This window comes from Calypte anna, chromosome 1 (assembly GCF_003957555.1).
Source record: "Calypte anna isolate BGI_N300 chromosome 1, bCalAnn1_v1.p, whole genome shotgun sequence".
NCBI classification, from domain to species: Eukaryota; Metazoa; Chordata; class Aves; order Apodiformes; family Trochilidae; genus Calypte; species Calypte anna.
The window spans coordinates 145235666-145256363 of NC_044244.1; the positions used below are offsets into that span (position 1 = coordinate 145235666).

The window sequence follows — 20698 nt, forward strand, 5'->3', positions numbered from 1 at the left end:
AAGCTAGTCACATTCCCAATATATCTAGCTGGTTTGGATTTTTTCTTGTTGTTCTTTCTGTGCTTTTTAGTTAGGCCAAAACCACAAGCAATTAAAAAGATCTGGCAGGCAAACTGAACAGGCAGAAGAAGACGGTCCTTCCATTGCTGTAAGCTTTATATTCTCTTTATATTCTTTATATATTCTTTATATTCTGCGAGCAGACTTGGTCTCCTGTTACTTTACCACATCTCTATATTCAATCCATTATATAAATCAGATATTTGAACAGAATTATAGGTAATAGTCCCAGTGCTTTTTTTTCCAGTAGCTCCCTGAAGTCTTTGCAAAGGAATGAGAGTGGTATGAATGAAGTCCTGAGGACTATAAAAATGAAGTCCTGAGGACTATAGCCTCAGGTGCAAATGCTTTTGTGAAAAAAAAACCCAAACAAATCCAGCAAATCTGATGTCTTCTTTTCTGGCTGCCTCTTGCAAATCTGCTTGTTTTAGCTTCAGTTTTTGATGAGGCTGTACTTGAAAACCATGTTCTTTAAGGAACTGTAAGAAGAAAAAAAAAATCACCAGTTGCCTATACAAAGGCAGCAACACTGGCAATATTTTGGAAAAAAAAAAAAAAAAAAAGGAAACATCTCCCACTATTCCTGTATTTACACAAGCATGAGAACCAAATTCAGTTGTGATGAGGACAGTATTGAAAACAGTCTCTTTACACAGTCTTACATGGGACTGCTTGTGCCTATCTGGACCACAGTAAAAGGTGGAAATGAAATCTAAATAAATGGAAAAGAAACTTAAGTCTAAACATAATAACTTGGAGAAATCACTTCATTAGGAGCAATAGCAGAACATATATGCAATTTTTAAACATTTTATGAATGCATGCACTGCAATGCCTTAGGGACACAGTGGGAGAAAATGGGAAATCAAGATAAAGCTGAAGATAAGAGAATTTTGTGTTTGTAGCTCAAAAGATGAAAGTATGGCAAAAAGTCAAATCTTTGCCCTATTTATGTCAGTAGAAGGTCAAGGTAAACAGATAGATTCCTCAGTGTATATGGGTGTGGAAGCAGATGTGCATCACTGTGACATTCACAGGAAAAAGGAGTTCATATGGCCTGTAGCAACATTTTGAATATGCTGACAGTTTGGTTACTGTGGGAGAAAATAAAGAGAAAATGGAGTTCAAAAGGTTCTTAAAAGACTTGAGGGAAATGGATGCAAAAAATAGAATGTAGATCAACAAATACAAAAAAAAAAATCTCAGTCTGTAAACAAAGAGGCATCATCTTACAAAAGTGTAGCCAGTGCTTGGCAATGAGACAATAAATTAGTTTGTGTGTCTAGAAAAAGTAATTACAAGGAGCTTTTCTCTTGAGGAATTAAGGAATGGCTCTTCAGGTAGATTATAGCCAATGAAGACAGATTTAAGTGGAAAGTTATGTGAGTTGTTGAGGACCTTTGAGGTCTACAGAGTCAGGGACTAATGATAAATTAGTGCTTATAACCCAGGGGTAAAGGAAGTGCTCTCTGAAAAAGCAAGTGAGATCAAGGCAACTCCAGCAGCATCACCAGGCGTCAGTGGCTGAAGCTCATCTTGTTTCCAGCCTTCCTGAATGATCCTGTGCAGTCTGGCTGGAGGAGTAACTTTCTTGGGAAAGACAGATATGAAAAACTGCTCAGCTTTGGTGAACCAGTGAAGAATTGTGCTTCTGAAGGACTTGAGCATCAGAATACCTGGTGTTTTCACCTCTGTGCTTTGTGCCTTAGAAATCAATAGGCTGTTTGTAAGACCTTAAACCAGTCTTTGCCTTCAGCAGTTTTCTCCTGCTTCTTACAGATGATGTAGTAGGGAACACCTTAATATGTATTATTGATTGTGTTTTCTTTGTCAGTCAAAGGTGAGTTAGTGATCGACCTGATTTTTTCATCAGGCTATAGTTTTGACCCTGATCATATGCATCCAGTTGTTTTTATACCCAGCTCAATGGTAATATATGTTTTCTGGCTTAGTTTATCTTTGCAATTAGCCACTTATGTCAAAAGATAACTCATTTTTAATGCAACGTTGGCAAAGAGAAAGATCCTTCATTTCTCAGGAACGTAGCTGAGGTAAATGCACTTCCAAGCAGCAGTAAAAGCAGTAAAACCTCATTGCTTTCTTGGAAATTAATTCACCACAGCTGAGCCTCTTTAAAAAAACTGGTGTGTGTGTGTGGTATGGTGTAATGAATTCTGCTGAAAGCAGCAGGATATAGAGGAATTTGTCCTCCCATTAGAGCACTGCAGATACCAAAAAAAAAAAAAAGTTTCTTTTTTTCTTTTCCTTCTTTTTCAGTCAGTGTTCTTCAGGTGCAGAAGGGTTAAAAGTTGGATACTGCTCACTCATTATTCATCAGGATTGTTCATGAACAGATTGAAGCTGCTCTAGGATCAATACATTTTTATCCGTGCAGTATTAAGCTTTGACTTTCCAAAGGACAGCAAAAGGAATTCACTATAATAAATAATGAGTCAGGTAGGGGGTTGAGAGGGAGGAGCCAACAAACTTGATGGGAAATTGCAAGATTTCTAACACCTTGAGCAAGTAGTGATAATCACTGGGTTGCTAGCAGCTGTGGGTAAAAATCTCAGTTTATTGTTGTGATGAATACTATTTGGTAAAACTATTTCCAAACATTTTTTTTTCAGCTCTGCAATGTATATTATAACACTGAGGTGAATTAAAAGCTCTAATCCTTTGCTAGCACTCTGATTTTTATACCTTTATGGGCTTTGCCAGACATTCATATATTCACATTGTTCATAATCAACCTTTATAAGCTCATTGCTAAAAGAGGAATTTTATCAGAGCAGAGGATGTATCTATAATCATCCTGCTGTTACCCATCCATAACAAAAACAAGCATCACTGCTGAGTGTGTGTTAGCAGTTGCATGTAATAATCTCCTGTTTAATGAGATACATTAAGCTCCTGCTTTTTTGACATATAATGGTATGTGCAACACTGTGTAACTTGTTACTTTCACCACTTCTGACTGGTTAACAGTGTGATGCTGTTCCAAAAATACCTCTTAGTGGCAGACATTTTATTTTCCATTAACTGCTAAAACTTGAGACAGAATCGATTTTTCTTTTGCCTTTGGTATTGGTGCATTGTTCAGCTTTTGAATGTTTGAGTGTCAATCTCTGTACTTTAAGGTATTTCTGATAATGGATACTTGAAGTATAACAGTTATGCAGATGCTGTGAAAGTTAAATAATAACTATTTTTAGATCACTGGATGAACTGAAATATATTAAATGAAAAGAGATTTATAAGTGAAAATTGCTGTTTGCATATATATAAATACTTTCTGCACTTTCCAAAATATTAGCACAGTATTTAGCACTTGTGTTTACATTCATGAGTAGGATAACTTCAGGAAAGGAAACTTTGTTCTCGTGTTACCTCTTCTGGACAGACATTATGTGGTGGGCAGCATTTTTTTGAGTGTCCCATCACATGTGCGTTGACTTTGCATGCGAAAGAGAAACAGTGCTGTAGACATCCAGTTCTAAGAAAGAATGAAAATGCATAACAGAAAAAAGCACAGAATATTTAAAAGCCTGTTAGCCTGTCAGGATTTGGCTATCTTTCAGATTTGACGGAAGGAGAACAGAGAATGGATTTAGGGCTCTTTGTCTTCATGTGTGAAAGCTGCTTTGGAAGGAAATGGGGAAAACCTGTGCAATACTTAAAGAAATGCTGAAGGACAAATCTGGGCAAGAAGATGCAGAGTGAAAGAAGGAAAGAATTGCTGGTTTTCTCCTGAAATATGTATTTACTGTATAACAAGAGCTAAGCATCAAATGTGTTGCTTAGTGATCTCTCTTCACCTTGCTTTGCAGCCTTCAGTGGTCAAATGCAGATAACACATTTTCTCATTTTCTCTGCGTTCATGACAGAGTGGGTTTGTCTTGCATTAGCCTCCTCAGACAAATGATCCTCAGGGCTTCCCTCTCATGTTCTTCTTATGAGCACCCAACATAAAACAGCAAAAGAATTGCAAAGGAACAGTAGCAAGAAGCTCATATAATTGACCCACCCTAATTCATGCTAGTTCCTGCCTTCTGTGATAGTGGATTTTTTAGGGGGTATAATTCATGCACTGAGAGTTCAGAGAAGGCTGCAAGAAGAGAAACAAGCTCACAAATGTAAAGAAAAAAAAAAAAGAAATCAGAGTACAGTGAATTAGGCCATCTTGTAACTACAGTGTTCTTGCAACTTTTTCTAGCTTCTCAGATTGTAAATGACACCCGTTATAAAACTTTCATAAATTCACACATCTTTTGGAAGGAACATGTAGAACTGAAAGACTCTAAAGCATACCTTAAAAAATACCTCTGAAGTTGCTTCTGTTTATGTTTACTCCTGCATTTGTAGATAGCTATTGACATGTCATCCTATCAAGGAGGTCTGCAGATACTATGTAACAACATCATATATATGAAAATTAGGCCACACCTCGAGTACTGTGTCCAGTTCTGGGCCCCCCAGTTCAGGAAGGATATTGAGGTCCTGGAGCAGGTCCAAAGGAAGGCAACCAGGCTGGTGAAGGGACTTGAGCACAGACCCCATGAGGAGAGGCTGAGGGAGCTGGGGCTGTTCAGCCTAAAGAAGAGGCGGCTCAGGGGAGACCTCATCACTCTCTACAACTCCCTGAAAGGAGGGGGTAGCCAGGTGGGGGTTGGTCTCTTTTGCCAGACAACTTTCAACAAGACAAGAGGGCACGGTCTTAAGTTGTGCCAGGAGAAGTTTAGGTTAGATATTAGAAAGAATTTCTTTACGGAGAGGGTGATCAGACATTGGAATGGGCTGCCCAGGGAAGTAGTGGATTCTCCGTCCCTGGAGATATTTAAAAAGAGACTGGATGTGGCACTCAGTGCCATGGTCTGGTAACCACAGCGGTGGTTCAAGGGTTGGACTTGATGATCTCTGAGGTCCCTTCCAACCCAGCCAATTCTATGATTCTATGATTCTATGAAAATACAACATCCCATTGGATATTGCACAATAGTACATAATTAATGCTAATATACCTGCCATGCAGTGGCAAAAACTGGAACCAGATTTTTTTATCCAGTATTTAAGTGTATTGCAGAGGAGAAGAGATTTTTTTTTAGTGGTAAATGGTAAGAAAAAGTTATCCTCCTTGGTTCTTTTGGGGTACTTGGTCATCTTAATAACCGTTTTGCTTCTTTTCATGATAGTTTATATTATTTGAGGTATTTGGATTACAGAAGGTTGTCTACAGTAATGATTGAAAATGTCTGGATAAAATTGTGTCAAAAAAAATCACTGTCATTTGGAAAGTTTTGGTCTTTATATGAGAGTACTCTGCATTTCTCCTGTATTATTCATCTGGGTACAGAACAGTGGATTGATGATGAAAATTCAGGATGAAAATTCCTTCCCCAGCTAATAGTTGTTTGCTTCTACAGCTGTGTTGTTAAATCCTTCCTTTCAGTCCCTTAATTTAGTGATGTCCCATTCTTGCCATGGCACTGACCTTTTCTATCTGAGAACCCGGTGCTGTCTACAAGCTGATGAATTATGGCTCTTCTGAGTGCAGGAAACCAGAAAAGATAGTCTGGTTTATGCACACTCTTCTCCAAAATATCCTGTAACAGTGGTGGAAGAAAATATTCCCTATATTGCATGAGATTTCTCTTAGTCATGCCTTGGGCTGTGTGCCTTCCCTATTGATACTAGATTTCTTTAATCACAGATGCTGAACAAGAGATAAAAGACATGTTTCTGTGTTGATACAGCAAGGAGTTATAGTTGGTGTTTAAGCTGACTGCTTTAAAGCAGATTTTTACTGCAGATTTAAGTGTTAATGGAAGTTGCTGAGAAATAGGTGGGGAGGAGATTGTGCTCATGGAGAAAGGGTATCTCATTTCACTGGTACAAGGATTCTGGCTATGTTACTTTCAAAGCCAAGGAGGTACTAAAGCAAAAAAACTTCACATTTCTTTGAAAGTTCAGAGCAGGACTTATGCAGAAAAATAACCTCACCCTCCTGCATAAGTCTGTGGGGATGAAGAGGGTCAATTATACTTGACCACATGTTACAACATGTGATTGGTGTTGGTGAGCTGCAGCCCATTCTAAACTCATAGCCTCAAAATTAGGTTATTGCTAGTTTTTCTAAAAATGTTTTTAACAATTTTTCATCAGTTCTTCCCTTGAACTTTTGTTGAAGTATTCAAGTTCTGGCACCTAAATGCCACAAAGGCAATTTTAAAAATTAGTAACCTTTTCCAGGCTCCCCCAAACCTTTTTTATGATTTTGAATTTAAACAACCTTGATTCACTCGTTCCTAATGGGAAAGTCATGATTCAGATCTGTGTGGTGGGCTTCATTTCCAAAACATTAGTTTGCTTTTGGAGTCAAACTTTACAACCTCAAATAACATATATCAGAAACACTTATATCAAGGAAATTTTGTTCTATTTCAGCCATGTCCCACTGGGTTGATGACTCTGAATTGTAGGTATCCATCAGAAGAACATAAATACCTGAGCGCTACTTGTGGTATAATACTAACTTCTATGTGGATGGGGAGAGAGATATACGACTTCTCCTGGCTGGTGTATATAGGTAGTAATTTGGGATCATTCTTGAAGTTATTATTTAAAATATGCTTTTTCCTGATACCATTGTTTCATCTTGCAAATGGCAAGCTTATGGAAGTGATCATTATGTGTACTGCCTTCCATACAAAATTCTATGGCCTTTAATCAATTACAGTTTAGTATGACCATAGCTGTGACTTATAAGCAAAGCAACCTTTCTGCTGTGTAGCTGGGAAGCTTTTGTAATCCAAGCTGGTTTATGTTCTGGTTCAGTCTGGACAGAAAATAAACTCAGGCTGCAATCAGTACCATCTTAAACAGACAGAACCTTGTCCAAGCTATTTATTGTTAGCTTTGCCTTTATGTGTACCATCTGACTTTTATTCATGACCTTAGTTTAAGTGCTCACAGATCTACATGAATAAAAGAACTGTTACCTTATTAATATTACCAATCATACTCTGATAATTAGGATTCCAGTTAAGTAAGTACCAATATTTGGAAGAGCATTGACTTATAGTTACTTTTGCCTAAATTTAGTCAAAACTTGTGGGTTTTTTCCTTACAAGCAGTGACAGTCACATCTTCAGGTCTTTTAAAAAAGTAGAAATTGAGAGAAAGGGATTATGGGTAGCAGTTTAGCTTTTACATGCTGGCATCCAGCAAGATTAATTCCCTTTTTTTTTATTGGCATTATATCAAGGTGGAGGGTGGGGTTGTTTGGGGTATTATGGGGGGTGGGTGGAGTTTTTAAAGTCCAACTGGACAGAAAGACTACACAGATAGCATTAGCTCTGAAGAGCCCACACTGGTGTTCTCTGACTTTTATAGTCTATTAAGGAAATTCTCTGTTTGAGGATAGTTGGAATGTATGTGAATGGACTTCTGAGCATTTGCTGCTTTCATGGGCTGTCTCTAAGATTGCCAAATTCACCTATTACTGCTTGTTTTTTTTGCAGTTTAGTGAAGTCACTGCAAGGTTTGTAGCATGGCAGCTAAACCCTGTTTCTCAGTATCTTACTTGGTTAGTTTGCACACAGAAAGTTCTGCAGACTTTGCTTGTTCTTTGTTTTATGTTTAAAAATCACATTTATACTGGGGGGGGTTAGGCCCAGATCAGCTAAATGTCTTCTAAACATACAGAGATCAGTTCTCTTTAATCCATACAGTACCTAATCATGTGTTGCTATTTTTTTCTGCCATTTAAGAGAAACTCTTGAACAAGATCATTTTGAAGTGAAACTTATTGTCTAGTTGAAGAGCTGGAAAAACATTGGTGCTATGGATGGGAAATCTTCTGTAACTCTTATTCTCTTACACCATTTGTCAAATAGGTATAGTGTAAGAAGGTCGTCATAGCTCACCTAATTCAATGTGCAGCAAGTCAGAGAAATACCAGTTTTGGTATTTTCCATCTGTAATATGCAGGTGAAGCATCCAGCTCTTACAGGTTTTGCTGCATCTCTGTGATACCTCCTTTTGCCTTCTACAGCACTGCAGCTGCTTTGACAGATCTCATCATGTTACACTTCTGTTACTCCTGCATCCTTCCCTTCTGCACTGAGATATACAGGACCTCCCCTATCATCTCCATTCAGAAGCCTGCCACAAAGTCAGTTTCCCAAATTCATAATTTTAACTGCATTTCTCTTCTCTTTCAAGTGACTTATCCTCGTTATCCCAAGTTTCAAGGCCATTCTTCATGAGCCATTTCCAACTTTCTATCCAATATGAAAATGTCACTTCTTTTACTTACTGTGTTTCTAGCCTCTAACCTCAAAAATGCCTTTGTTCTGACTCTGTGCTGCTTTTCCCCATATGCAGAATTCTCCCATAAGCCTCCACAGAGCTAGAATTGTCTTTTCTGCAGTCTCTCCTTAAAAATCCATTGTCGTCAGTCCTACCAAAAATATTCAATAACCAGCTATTAGCATTCTGATATCATTGCTAGGATGTTTTGGGGTTTTTTTAATACCCTGCAATGACCTCTGAGTTAAAAGGTGTTCACATTGGGCAAACTCCACTTGGACTGTGCTTTCAAAGAACTCAGGCCCTATTCAATGACCTGGACTGCTAAATACAAATAATAAATACTATTAAAACAGGATTATTTTCAACTGGTCTTGAGTTTTGAAAAGGATTAGGAAGTTTATTGCTTTGTTTAGTTAGACTGGCTGTTCCTTGCCTGGCAGTCTCTTTTGGTTTGTCTTGCAGTTGTGTTTTCTGCTTGGCACCATGTAGAAGGTGAAAGCAGTTCAGTTTGCAGATGCACTTTTGCTTCCTGACATGATGAACAACTCCCATTGTGCCCATCTCCAGGGGAATCCACTGCCTCCTTACTTGCTGCTGGCTACAATTCAAGAGGCTGACTGCCAGTTATATCACTTCTGTGAGCTGTAACTAGAATGATTCCCTCCTTTCCTGTAGTTCAGAATAAAAAGAAAACTTATAGAGGTTTCAAGGGACAGAAGTCACTGGTTAGCAGCTTTTGTTGGAGTCTCTCTCCTGGGAACTGCCTGGTCTCATGACTGTGGTAGAGCCTCAGTTTTACGCTCCCCCTCATGGTGTGCAGTGGAACATTTTGTTCATCCCTGACAGGAGATTGTTGATTGAGTTACTGAACAGAGGGAAAGTTTGAAACTGCAGATGCTCATGTAGTTTTTAGGGAATATCTAGAAGCTGTATGGCTAGCTGTGTTGTCACACTAATTCAATCTGAGTTACTTTTCAACAGTCCTTACGTCTCCATGTTGACAACAGTGGTAACCTGAGCTCCCTCATTCAAGCCTTCCTAAGTTTCAGAGGCAGATAATGGCTCTTTTTCTTTATTTTGTCTGTGTTGCATTCTTAAATGAAAGCAGATTCTGCCATCACCACATACTCCATGAGCTGAGGCCCCACTGTTATGTCGTAATACAACAATGCTGAGTTTTGGCAACACTGCTGGGGACCCCAAAACTAATAACCCTTTTTTAGGGTGACAGAACTTTTCTTTCCACAATGTTGCACCCACAACCCATGTGTTGTGATACTAATGGCAAAGCAACCAGCAGAATCAGAACATCTCCAAATAGGACTCATGTCAAGCAAAAGCTTGCCAAGGAACTGGCAAAGAACATCCGAGTGAAAATTCTTCTCAGCAAGGTGTAATTTCATACATCCTTCATTTCTCTAGGACCCTGGAAGCTGTATCAGATTGCAGTTCACAGCCAAACTCCACTCCTGGGGTTTCAGAAATTGGCAACTGGTATATACTGTATTTTACAAACATTGCTTTGAGAGAAGAAAACCATCTTTTATTTATGACTACAGGTTAAATATGGGCACTGACCTTGGAAGAGGAATACTGAGCACAAGTTCTTGTTTGCAAGTCATGTCTGGGTTTGCAATTTATTCATTCACTTTCTAATACAAAATGTAAAGACCATCCTGGATGCAGCCCCCAGAAGTCATTCTTGCAGGGAAGAGCTAAGTGATTCATATCAGCCAGATGCAGGTTTGGATTCCTTTGGGTTAGTTACAGATGGGAGGTAGCCTAGGGCAGTGCCCTCACTACTGAGTTTCTCTTATAAAATGCTCTCATACTACCTTTGCCTCCAGCAAGGAATTTGAATAAGGTCAGCTGTGGATTTTTTTTTTTCCTTCATTTTTAAAGTTGGTGCTGTTAGCACGTCATTTTCTCAGAGTTCTCACTGGCTTGAGCCTCTGGTATTCAGACCTAGATTTGGCTTAGGTACATGCAGAAACAGTGGTTTAGGTATCACGGCTGCTTTACTGTACAAAATATGGGTGATTACAGCTTTTCAGCCAGCTGAGATGGTGTCTGAAGAACAGCTTTAGGTGTCATGCTTAACTTCGAAGTATTCAGGTTCCATCTGAGCCCCAGGGAAGGTGCCCATTTCAGAAATCACTTTCTGAGTAATTCACTCATCAGAGGAACTGATGGCTGCAGGTCAGCATAGTCAGAATCAGGTGTCTAATTTTAATTCAAGAATACTCTTTACATTGGTGGAACTATTAGCCTGCTGTAACTTAACATATATTTAAGTGACTTTTTGATTGAGAGTTTATTCCAGGCAAAATTGCATCCCAATATACTGGGTGAATGCAAAGCTATCCAAAGCTGCTAGGCTATTCAGACATCAGGAATAGGACAGCCTCAGTACTTTCAGACAGAATCCAGTACAGAGGTTTGGCTCGTATTTGTATGCCAAAAAAAAATAAAATAGCAGACTAGACAATATGATTTTCAGAACTAAGAAATAGTAATGATGCCAGTTTGTCCAGTCTGCACCCAGAAGTAGCCAAGTAATTGTGTCTCCATCATGTATTTTTTTGACTTTGAAGTAAATACCTCCCCCTTCATATGCTGTGTGCTATCAGAGACACTGCTCTAGGTGCCAAAGAAAAGAGGTAGGGTCTGATGCTGATTGGAAGGAATATCCTAACACATACTGTTTGGGGAAACACACAGCGTTTACAGGCAGCCAACCATCTCTAGTACAGGACAGCACAGAATGACAAACAGCTTTTGTTTATAGCAAAAAAAAAAAAGTGGGTATTGGCTAAGAAGGAGTGTTTATGGTAATTGAGCCTTACAAGGAAGTAAAACTGAGTGGGGGACACGGGGGGTAGCATTTGCAGTGAGGCAGGTAATAAGGAGAGCTGTGGAGGCATTTCCTGATTAGCATCTGCTGTTTCAAAGAGCTGAGGAACATGACTGGCATGGAAATGCTCCTGCCAGGCTTCCCCAGGCATTTCCCTAGCATGCCACCCTCCCTTCTGCCTTTATCTTGAGTCTCCTTGAGCCCCACTGTGATCTGAAATCAGTGAAGGAGAAAGGAGGGTAGCACAAACAACAGATGTCTTAAAGGCTGGGAACAGAGAGAGAAAAAGCCCCGTGGCAAAGGAGAAGGTGAAGTTAAGGTATTTCCTGTGCTTAATTTTTTATGCCAGTAGCACAGACTGTGTTTGCATTTCTGCACGGGTATATAAATACAGCTGTCCACGTGGGTGGGAAAGAAGTGGTGGTGTAAAACAATAGCCATTGCACACACCAGAGAGGATTTTTTGCTTCATTTAAATAAATTCGACCTCTAGACACTGTGTACTTGCTCGCAGAGATTAAAGCAGCCTATTTTAGTGCAGGTTCACAAATTATTTTCCAGCTGCTCTAGCAACTGCTTCTAGTCTGATGCTGGATAAAATACACTAATTTTTTTTTAATTTTTTTTTTTTATTATTATTATTTTTTTTCTGAGGTTAAAAGTTACTTCATAATTGAGAAACCGCATGGTATCAGTCAAGATACCAAAGCTTTGCTTACAAGTAGTAACTCAAGCCATGGAAATACAAATACTGCCTACCCTATAACATCAGGAGAACTTGGTTGTGCACTGGCAATTTCTGCAGATCAGTAAAGTATTTCATCTCTGCTTTCTGGCATGGGGAGCTGTGTCTTTAAGGATTTACAAGAGAGGGAATCTGTGACAGAAACAGCTGTGAAATTGTTACAATATAAAGGCAGCTGGGGGATGGCACAGTGACCCTGAAAAAAAAGGAAAATACTGTGAACAGAGAAGAAAAATATATGAAGCACATGAAGTTTACAGTTTTTTTAAGTCTTGGAAAAGATAACTTAAAGAAATATTTTATTAAAAAAAAAAAAAAAAAAAAAAAAGGAATGAGGGCTGAGAACTTTGTGCTCTGAAAGTTTAGCAAGGTATCTTACACTTTCCCACATCTACCTCCTCCTTTTATGTCTTCCACAGGCTTCAGCAGGTTGATTCAAAGACAGAAAATAACATTCACTCAGATTCTTATTTTGTCATGATATTTTAAATTTTATTTGCATAAGCAAATAAATACCTTCCTGGAGTTTTTCAAAGGAATTTGGTAAACTGTCTCAATATATGTCCACACTGTTTATTTTGCTACGGTTACGTGTGTTAATAAAAACCATATACAGATATATTTGAATTATTTATTACCTGTTTACTGGTGTATAGCAGTTTGTTTTGTGAAGAGTTTAGGACAACTGTCCTGTTACTGACATATGACTTCTGAAAACCATTCTAGTTTGGGGATGAATGCTGAGGATGTCAGTACGAATTATTTTTCTTTGGGCAGAAATTTGTACATCAAAATAGTGTTTCCCTGTGATATTTCAGGTTGCACAGACTCCAGGAAATTATGTATATTTTAATACCTTGGTAGCAGCATTTTTTTTTAGCATCAAATATTAGTTATTATAAAACACGGAGCTTGTTGCATTTAGTATGCTAATTTTTTTTTTTTCTCATTAATGCTATTTTAGCATAGACTTTTTTAATCTTTACAAGGATATCCTATCAGAAAAATCACCACAATATAATTGTAACTGTATTTGAAATCGTGATTTTATGCCTGTGCCACTGCCCCTCTGCTTGGAAAATATCCAACCCCTGTTGCCTAGATGGGAAAATAGAGGTATCCGTGGGAGGTGAAATAACTTCACCTGGAGCTCATCTGAGGAAGACACATCTGCTCTCAAAGCAGAACCTTATTATAAGTCATATATTAAACTTATCAAGAGGTATTTGTAAGTCACCAAAATAGAAGGCCCACTTTGGAGATACTGTTTAACATTTACTTTTCCTCCCACAGGAACTTTTTACACCGGAGTGCAAATTCAAGGAGTCTGTTTTTGAAAATTATTATGTAATCTACTCATCCATGCTCTACAGACAACAAGAGTCCGGAAGGGCCTGGTTCTTGGGGCTGAACAAAGAAGGGCAGGTCATGAAAGGAAACAGAGTGAAGAAAACAAAACCAGCAGCTCATTTTCTACCCAAGCCATTGGAAGGTGAGGTTCAGTCCATTGCTGGCACATCCTTCTATAAATCCTACAAAAAAAAAGAGGGTTTCTAAAATACTCTTTGTGAATGTGCATGCCCTGGGGGGCAGGGGCCATTCCAAATTACATTCCCCGGGATTCATGGAGCAGTTTTGTGCTTCAGCACAGTGATGCTAGAAAGAGCACATGTAAAAACATTTTTTCCAGGGATCATTCCAGAGTCATATTGGAAGAAAAAAATTTAAAAAAGAAATATTTTTTGAAAGTGTATTTTGCTGTTTTAAAAATATTCTCTCAGTAGGGACAAAAGCTGTTGAGTCTTGCAGCGAGAAAATAATCCTTTCATTAAGCAACATAAAATAATGGATGGTGTAGGATAACTGGAAGTTATGGAGTGGACAAAATATCAGCATTTGAAAGTAAAAGCTTTCTAATACAAAACACAAAGGTTTCTCTATAAAATAAATCAAACTCTATTACTTACCCAGTTGATTTAATGCACGTAACTTGCGTAAGTTGGCCTCTAAACTAAGATAGAAGCAAATAAAGTCATACTGAGCTTACACACTGTATTTATGTCACACATTCTCTGAAAAACACAGTTATGCCTTTGAACTTTTGCATGGGCCTGTGCGTTCTGCAGCCCTTTATAAACCTTTGCTTCTTGCCCTGATAGCACTCCTGATTTCATTGATATTATTGCTACACATAGCCACAGTCATTCTGAGCATTGTCTGATTACTTAGGATCTGAAAACACACACCTGAGTAATGCTTTTGTTAGCAGTCCAGTATCTTTAAACATTTCAACTTAAAATTTTTGATTAAAAGATGTTTGCTAAATGTTTTAGAGCTTCATCATAGGAAAAGAATCTGAATAGTCCTTTGTTAACTTCATTGTTGAACTCAAGTTGATGCCTTTATGTTTCCCTTGTCTTGCAAAAGCTTTGAATATTTTCATGAGCTCTCAGCATTATTGACATTTTATCTACCAGTTCCTTTATATTAAATTATAAGTATTGTAGGGAGGGAGATCCAGAGCATTGTTTAAAAGCAACACCAACTCACATGGACTGGAAAATAAGTTACTTTTTTCATCAGATGGTCAGACTCAAAATAACTTAGACAAAGCTTAAAAATAACTGACTTATATTGCCCATGAAAGTCATAAAATATGACAGTTCTACTATAAAACTCTTTACTTTATAGTTCCACCTCATGTTATTTGACTTAATAGTTTTGTAGGTCAGGTTGTTATTTCATCAAGCTCTTTTAATTAATCAGGAAGGTGTTCTAAACAAAGTGTGGGGGCACTCAACATAGATCATAACCGGCACTATGAACTCTACAGAAGATGTTTAATTTCAGACTTTCAGAAGCCATAAAAAGGATTTAGATTGTGTCACTGGAAATGTTAGAACAAGTATTTGATTAGTTAATGATGCTGTGGGGCCCTCCATATTTATTATGAAGCTTCACACCATTGAAGATCAAGGTCGGTACTTTGATGCTCCTGCCTCCTACTCTAATTAGACCAGGGATGAAGGGATTGTGCTCTCTATGGCAGCACACAGCCAATCCTGAAATCATAGTGTGATGATTAATTCCTTGGACTGCTTTGATATATCTTTTAACATTGCTCTGATATAAATAAATGCTACTGAAGTTATATACGAGTGGAAGTATTACCTGATTCAGTGACACAGAAAATGAAATCGAATTATCCAAGAGCATTAATCATTAAGGCAGCTTAATACTGGAACTGTGTAATTGAACACATGCATTTTCCTCAAAGGATTTGAAGTGCTTAAATAGGGAGTGAAGCCCAGAAGCATACTTCAGCTCCCTCTAAGAGTTCAATTATAGATTAATTTGGAATCTTCTGTACTTCTACGTTCAGAGATAAGTGGCTACTGCATACATTTTTGGAAAGGGGGAATAAAAAAATGCCCAAACCTCTTGTGTACTTTCTGCAGTACTGTTCTGGACATTCCATCAGTACATGCCTAAAGAGACCATGGCAAAGTTCCTCGGATTTGGAACACAGATGTACAAATGAATTTGTAGAACTGGAGACAGGCCTAGTCTTGCAACACTGGACTGAAAAAGAACATTTAAGTCTAGACAACTGTATCATATGATCCCACTTGAAAAATATCATCTGTCTCACCTCATCATATTTTACTTTTAAAAACTTGCAGGATATGGAGAGGGACATATATACATATATTTATACACACATATTTATGTACATTTTTCTTTATCTGCATTATGCAAAGACAGAACAGTATTTTTTTAATTTCCAAGACTTCTGTAGTTTCCATTAAACAAGCGAGCATAAAGTTTCCTACTGTGTTTTTAAGTTAGATATGGAAGACATGAGAATTTGGAGGGTCAGAAAAGCTGTCAGTCACACAAAACAAGTGTCTGTCAAAGTAGTTTCCTTCACGTGTGAGAGGAACATGGATTGTATTACGATATCAGTTATTGTAGAAAATTCATCCCAAACGACGGGAGCTCTTAAATGAGACACATTCTTAAAAATGTTTCTCCTTTTCTCTTTTCTCCCTGCAGTTGCCATGTACCGAGAACCATCTTTGCATGATATTGGGGAGACAGTGCCAAAGGCTGGGGTAACTCCAAGTAAAAGCACAAGTGCATCTGCAATAATGAATGGCGGCAAACCAGTTACCAAGAGTAAGACAACATAGCCAGATCCTCACAGGTGTTGTGACTTACTGAGTCCTGAGTGCAGTTGAGTGATTTATCCTTCCCAGACTCCCCCTCTGAAGTGTCTGTGGAGCAGCTTGGGGCAAAGTCTCGAGACTGCCCCATGGCTGTTTCTGAACTGAGTGGTTGCGAGCGGATAAACCTCAACGCGTAGCTCCACCCGCGGCAAGGAGACACCTGGATGAACCAGCTGAACTCAGACCATGGAATGCCCTACCAGATATTGGAATGCCTTTTTAATATCTTTTCTGTGACTGTGACACTTCATGTGAATGACATACTTCACAAGTACACTTGATACCTTGCCTGCTGACAATTGCCCATAATCCCTTTTTGAGTCCAGTTTCAGCAAAATCCATGTGTTTAAGTTCTATTTTGTAGCACACAAATAATCAAGTAATTTCTAGGTAGATGCTGTAAACCTGTGCTATTATGGATTTCTCTTCTTCCCTTTTTTATAAGGCTGCTCGCTCCACTGTCTGTGACTTTTTGCAGGGATTGTGTTTCTCTATAACTTAAGTGTTGCCGGTGGCTTAGTTTTGAAAGCAATCAGGGAATCAGGAAGCCTTCAAAAATCTATTATTACAAATTATATCTATTGAGAATAGGATTGTTGTCTCTGGCTTACAATATTGATAAATGTGAATACTCTCTAATAGCAGATACTGTGCTTCTGAGGTTGGCATCAGAGTGGAGGGAAAAGTGTCAAACACAACCAATGGGAAGTTTTCTGAAATGAGTGTTTGGCATCCCCCTATAGTTTCTTTTTGTGTGTGTGTTTTATACATATCACAGGCTTACTGGTAATGGTAACATTTGCCTTGCCCAGCGAGCAAGACCCACTCATTTTTGAGAAAGTGGGTCCAAAGAATTTTGTAGGCCTTGTAGGCCTGAATTAAGGCTCATTTTTCATCTACTAAATCTTCATTGTTTGAAAAACAACCACCACTAATGAAAAAAAATAAATAAGACTAACCAGAAATGTGCTACCTAAATCCATTTCAACTATAATCCTTTCCTGTTTTTAAGGAACTGAATTTAATGCCATTGTTATTTTTGGCTGAATCCCACACCTACTTAGCAAAGCATGGGCAAGGATGTTGTTGTGATCTTTTTTGCAGCACCAATGCAAAGGGTAGTTGTAACTTATAGTTTAATATTTCTGGTGTTTTAAAAAAAAAAAAAAGTTTTAAAACTGGACATACTACAAAAAATTATTTTTATTTTTAGCTAAGCATGCAAAGCCCAATCCTATGTATCTCACTGATACCCTAGTATGTACCTCCACCCAGCTTCCTAGGATAATATGCCCACCAAATTGCTAGATTGAAGGTGCCTTGCCTTGATCTCTGTATACTGTACTTTCTCCTACATGAACCTAGAAGAAATCAGAAACATTCTCAAATTGAAGCCTTGGGTCATATTACCAGAAACAACATCAACACTTTGAGTTTGTCACTTTGAACAAAACCAATGTTAGGAGGGGGCCAGGCAGGGGGGGGGTAAGACTTAGAGGATGCCACAGAGATGCCCCTGAAGTGTCTCACACTTAGTCACAGGCTTTCAGAAGACTAAAAATGTTGGTACTCTCTGTATGTTTAAGAAGGATTATCTTTCTCAGAAGGGGCAACAAGGACCAAACTGTACCTCAGTCTGGAAGGCTGTGCAGCAATGCTCTCTTGGCCTCTTGCTGTTACTATGATATTTAAAGACAAGAAAATGGGAAATCACCGATCCTTTTTTTTTTTTTTTTTTTTTAACATTGTATTTCTGGCAATTTGTTTTAGCACATCTTCGTGCTGGAGTCCCTAACAGAGACCACTGGTTACTTCAGACTCCTTGACTGCTCAGCTGAACAACTGATTCAGTCTGAATTAACTCTTCATGCTAGTTTTCAAATGTGCTCTGTTTTTATAAGTAACATCCAGTGCACTCTTCAAGGAGGCTATTGCAAATTCTAGATAAACTTTATTTCTTGTCTTTTTTTGTTTTTTTGTAGACCAGACTAACACTTAATGTTGGGTCTTTCTAGGGAGGGAATGAATTAAGCATGAAGCCCACCATTCATGTAGAGAAAAACAATACAAACCTACTCTAATACTGTGATAAAACTGCAAAGAAACTTTGACTTAGACTGTGCCCTTGCCTGCTAGCACTAAATATGTGTGCATGGGAAAAGCAGCACTCTATTAAAAACTTTGGTGCACCCTTCTCAACCCATCTGGTCCAGTGGGATTTGTGCACCCTCCCTGAGAAAACAAAACAAAACCAAAGCAACTCACATGGTGAACTGGGGGCTTGTTCTGCATCTGGAGGACCCATGAGAGGCAGCAGCCTTGACATTCTACTATCTGCTGGGTCCCAGAGGAGGCCCCAGGCTTTCCTACAGTTTTAAGAAGAGTACTTCACAATGTTTTGAGTAAGATAATACAGCTGAAGGCTGCAGTCTGTTGTCTCTCTCAGCTGAATTTCGTAAGAGTTCATGAGGAATGAATGCATGGGTTCATGTCCCATCCAGCCACCTCTTTACTCTCCCAGTGTAAGAAGCTGGGGAGGAACAGGGCCGGAGACTTGGCTGAGCCATGCAAGGAGATTCTGGTTCATGGCCTAATGCAACATGAGTGTTTTTTACAATATTAAACTTCTGATAGTGGGAAATAATGATCTGCAAACCAGTTTGGGGGGCTATAATTAAGACCGGGTTGAATTTTCATAAGCAGTTAGTACATACTGGAAATACTGCATTTTTGTTGTATTCTTTTTTGGTTTTGTTTCTATGGGCTAAATCCATATGTGTGTTTAATCCAATTAATAGATGTCCTAAAAAATATTTTTCTCTAGTCTGTTTAAACATAGCAAAAGTGTCTTTGTGCTTTGTTTCCTCCCTTTAATTTTGTCTATTGTCTCATCTGTTGCATGGGAAGAGGATGGCTAGGATGAACTGCATGTTATAGGTTTTGTCTATCAAAGAACTGTTGGTCTCTATTACTAAATTTACATCCATATATGCAACGAGTTTGTCTGCATTGTACAGTTTGTGTTTATTCTTATTTATTGTACACATGGATTCAACAAGATGAATAAAACATTTATATGAAGGCATAACAGCAAACAACAGAAAGGTTTATGTAAGTAGACTGTGCAAAACATCAATGCACTGGCCACAGGATGTGAAACTTCATGTAAATAGGCTGGCAAACTCAGTTCTCCCCTTTTACCATGCCAAAGAAAATTATAGCTCCTTAATATAATACCTCTTTTGCTGTTCTCCAGGATGAGACTTCCCCATTTTCTTCCCTCTAAAATTAATTTTGTTGTTAAGTGAAAGCTGTTTTCAACTGTCTGTCACTACTAAAGTACTGTATAGTAAACCTGATGGAATCAATTTGTATTTACAGGTTGGGTTTTTTGTACTTACATGTTCAGCTGTCTGCAGCATTCCAGATCTTTTGCATGCTTGCTTTGTATTTCATTCTTCTTCTGGGTTTTATCTAATCTCTGAGAGACTGTTTGCACAGTGATCCAACCTCATCTTACCATTTCATATGTTAACATTGCACATAGTCATAGTCCCTTTTTTTTTTTTTTAAATCTGTATTTCAGCTACAGTTTGTTTGGCAAAATCAGTCATACTCGCACTGTTTTAGAAATCCAGTTTTAAGTAGATATGAACTAATTTAACAAAAGCACCATTTTGTTGTACTTCAAAAATTTTATAAATACACGAGTCCTTATGAGGTTGCTCATGGTAGAGCCTATAGAAAGATGTCTAGAGCTTTTAAGTGCTTTGTAGTTCACATAACACAGTTTTTTGCTTAACTTGCTGAGTTTTTAGCCACTTTCAGAGAATTTTTAAATATACTGTCATTTTCATAAACTTTAACTGTGTAGAGTCAGGTTGATTCTTAACAAACCCCTCCTCCCAAATAGGAAGTAAAGCAATTCACTTTGACTATGGTATGTATCTGAAATAATGCTAAGAAATATATATATATACATATATGGAAACTTTCTCTTGGTTTAAAAGCACTGTAAACAATGAAGTATCAAAGCAGGCAGTTTGGTCCATGCATTCAAAGTGCGTCTTGCTGATGCATCTCTTTACTGATGTAAAGAAGAAATTCCTCAGCTCTATTTAAACAGGATTGCAAGTTAGACTAACTAGGGATGTTATCTTTCTTTTAAATGCCCTGTTGCCTAAATTCATATTCTGTGCAAAGTATTTTAAAATGTCTAATAATAGGGGGTTTTTGTGATGACTAATGCAAATGCTATGACTTATTTTCAAAGATGTAATAAAATTTTGTTTTGTCACGTAGTCACAGAATTATTCAGCTCAACTTTCTTCATCCCAGTATCATTTAGCTGTGTCATTTTGCTGCAAAGTGAGATATCATTCTGTAAAGAAGTAAGGGCAGTGCAGCAGAGAAGCCTGAGCAGATAGATGATTAAATGTTCACCTCTGTGTTTGTAAAAGAAAATATGGGCAGGGAAAAGAGGCTTACAAGTAGGTT

The 20698-nt window shown here is 38.1% G+C and overlaps 1 protein-coding gene across 3 annotated transcripts in view; it reads left to right on the top strand.

Moving 5' to 3' along the window:
* Positions 1-16762, top strand: part of FGF14 (fibroblast growth factor 14) — a 413252-nt gene extending 396490 nt beyond the window's left edge. For 2 of the 3 annotated variants that reach the window (XM_030469325.1, XM_030469324.1), the window contains 2 exons: positions 13266-13464; positions 16029-16206. In XM_030469325.1, coding sequence (XP_030325185.1) covers positions 13266-13464; positions 16029-16165 — 336 coding nt within the window. In that variant the 3' untranslated portion in view covers positions 16166-16206. Of the gene's footprint in view, positions 1-13265; positions 13465-16028 lie in introns of all 3 variants that reach the window. The other variant, XM_008492642.2, reaches the window with a different exon arrangement.
* Positions 16763-20698: the final 3936 nt, after the last annotated feature.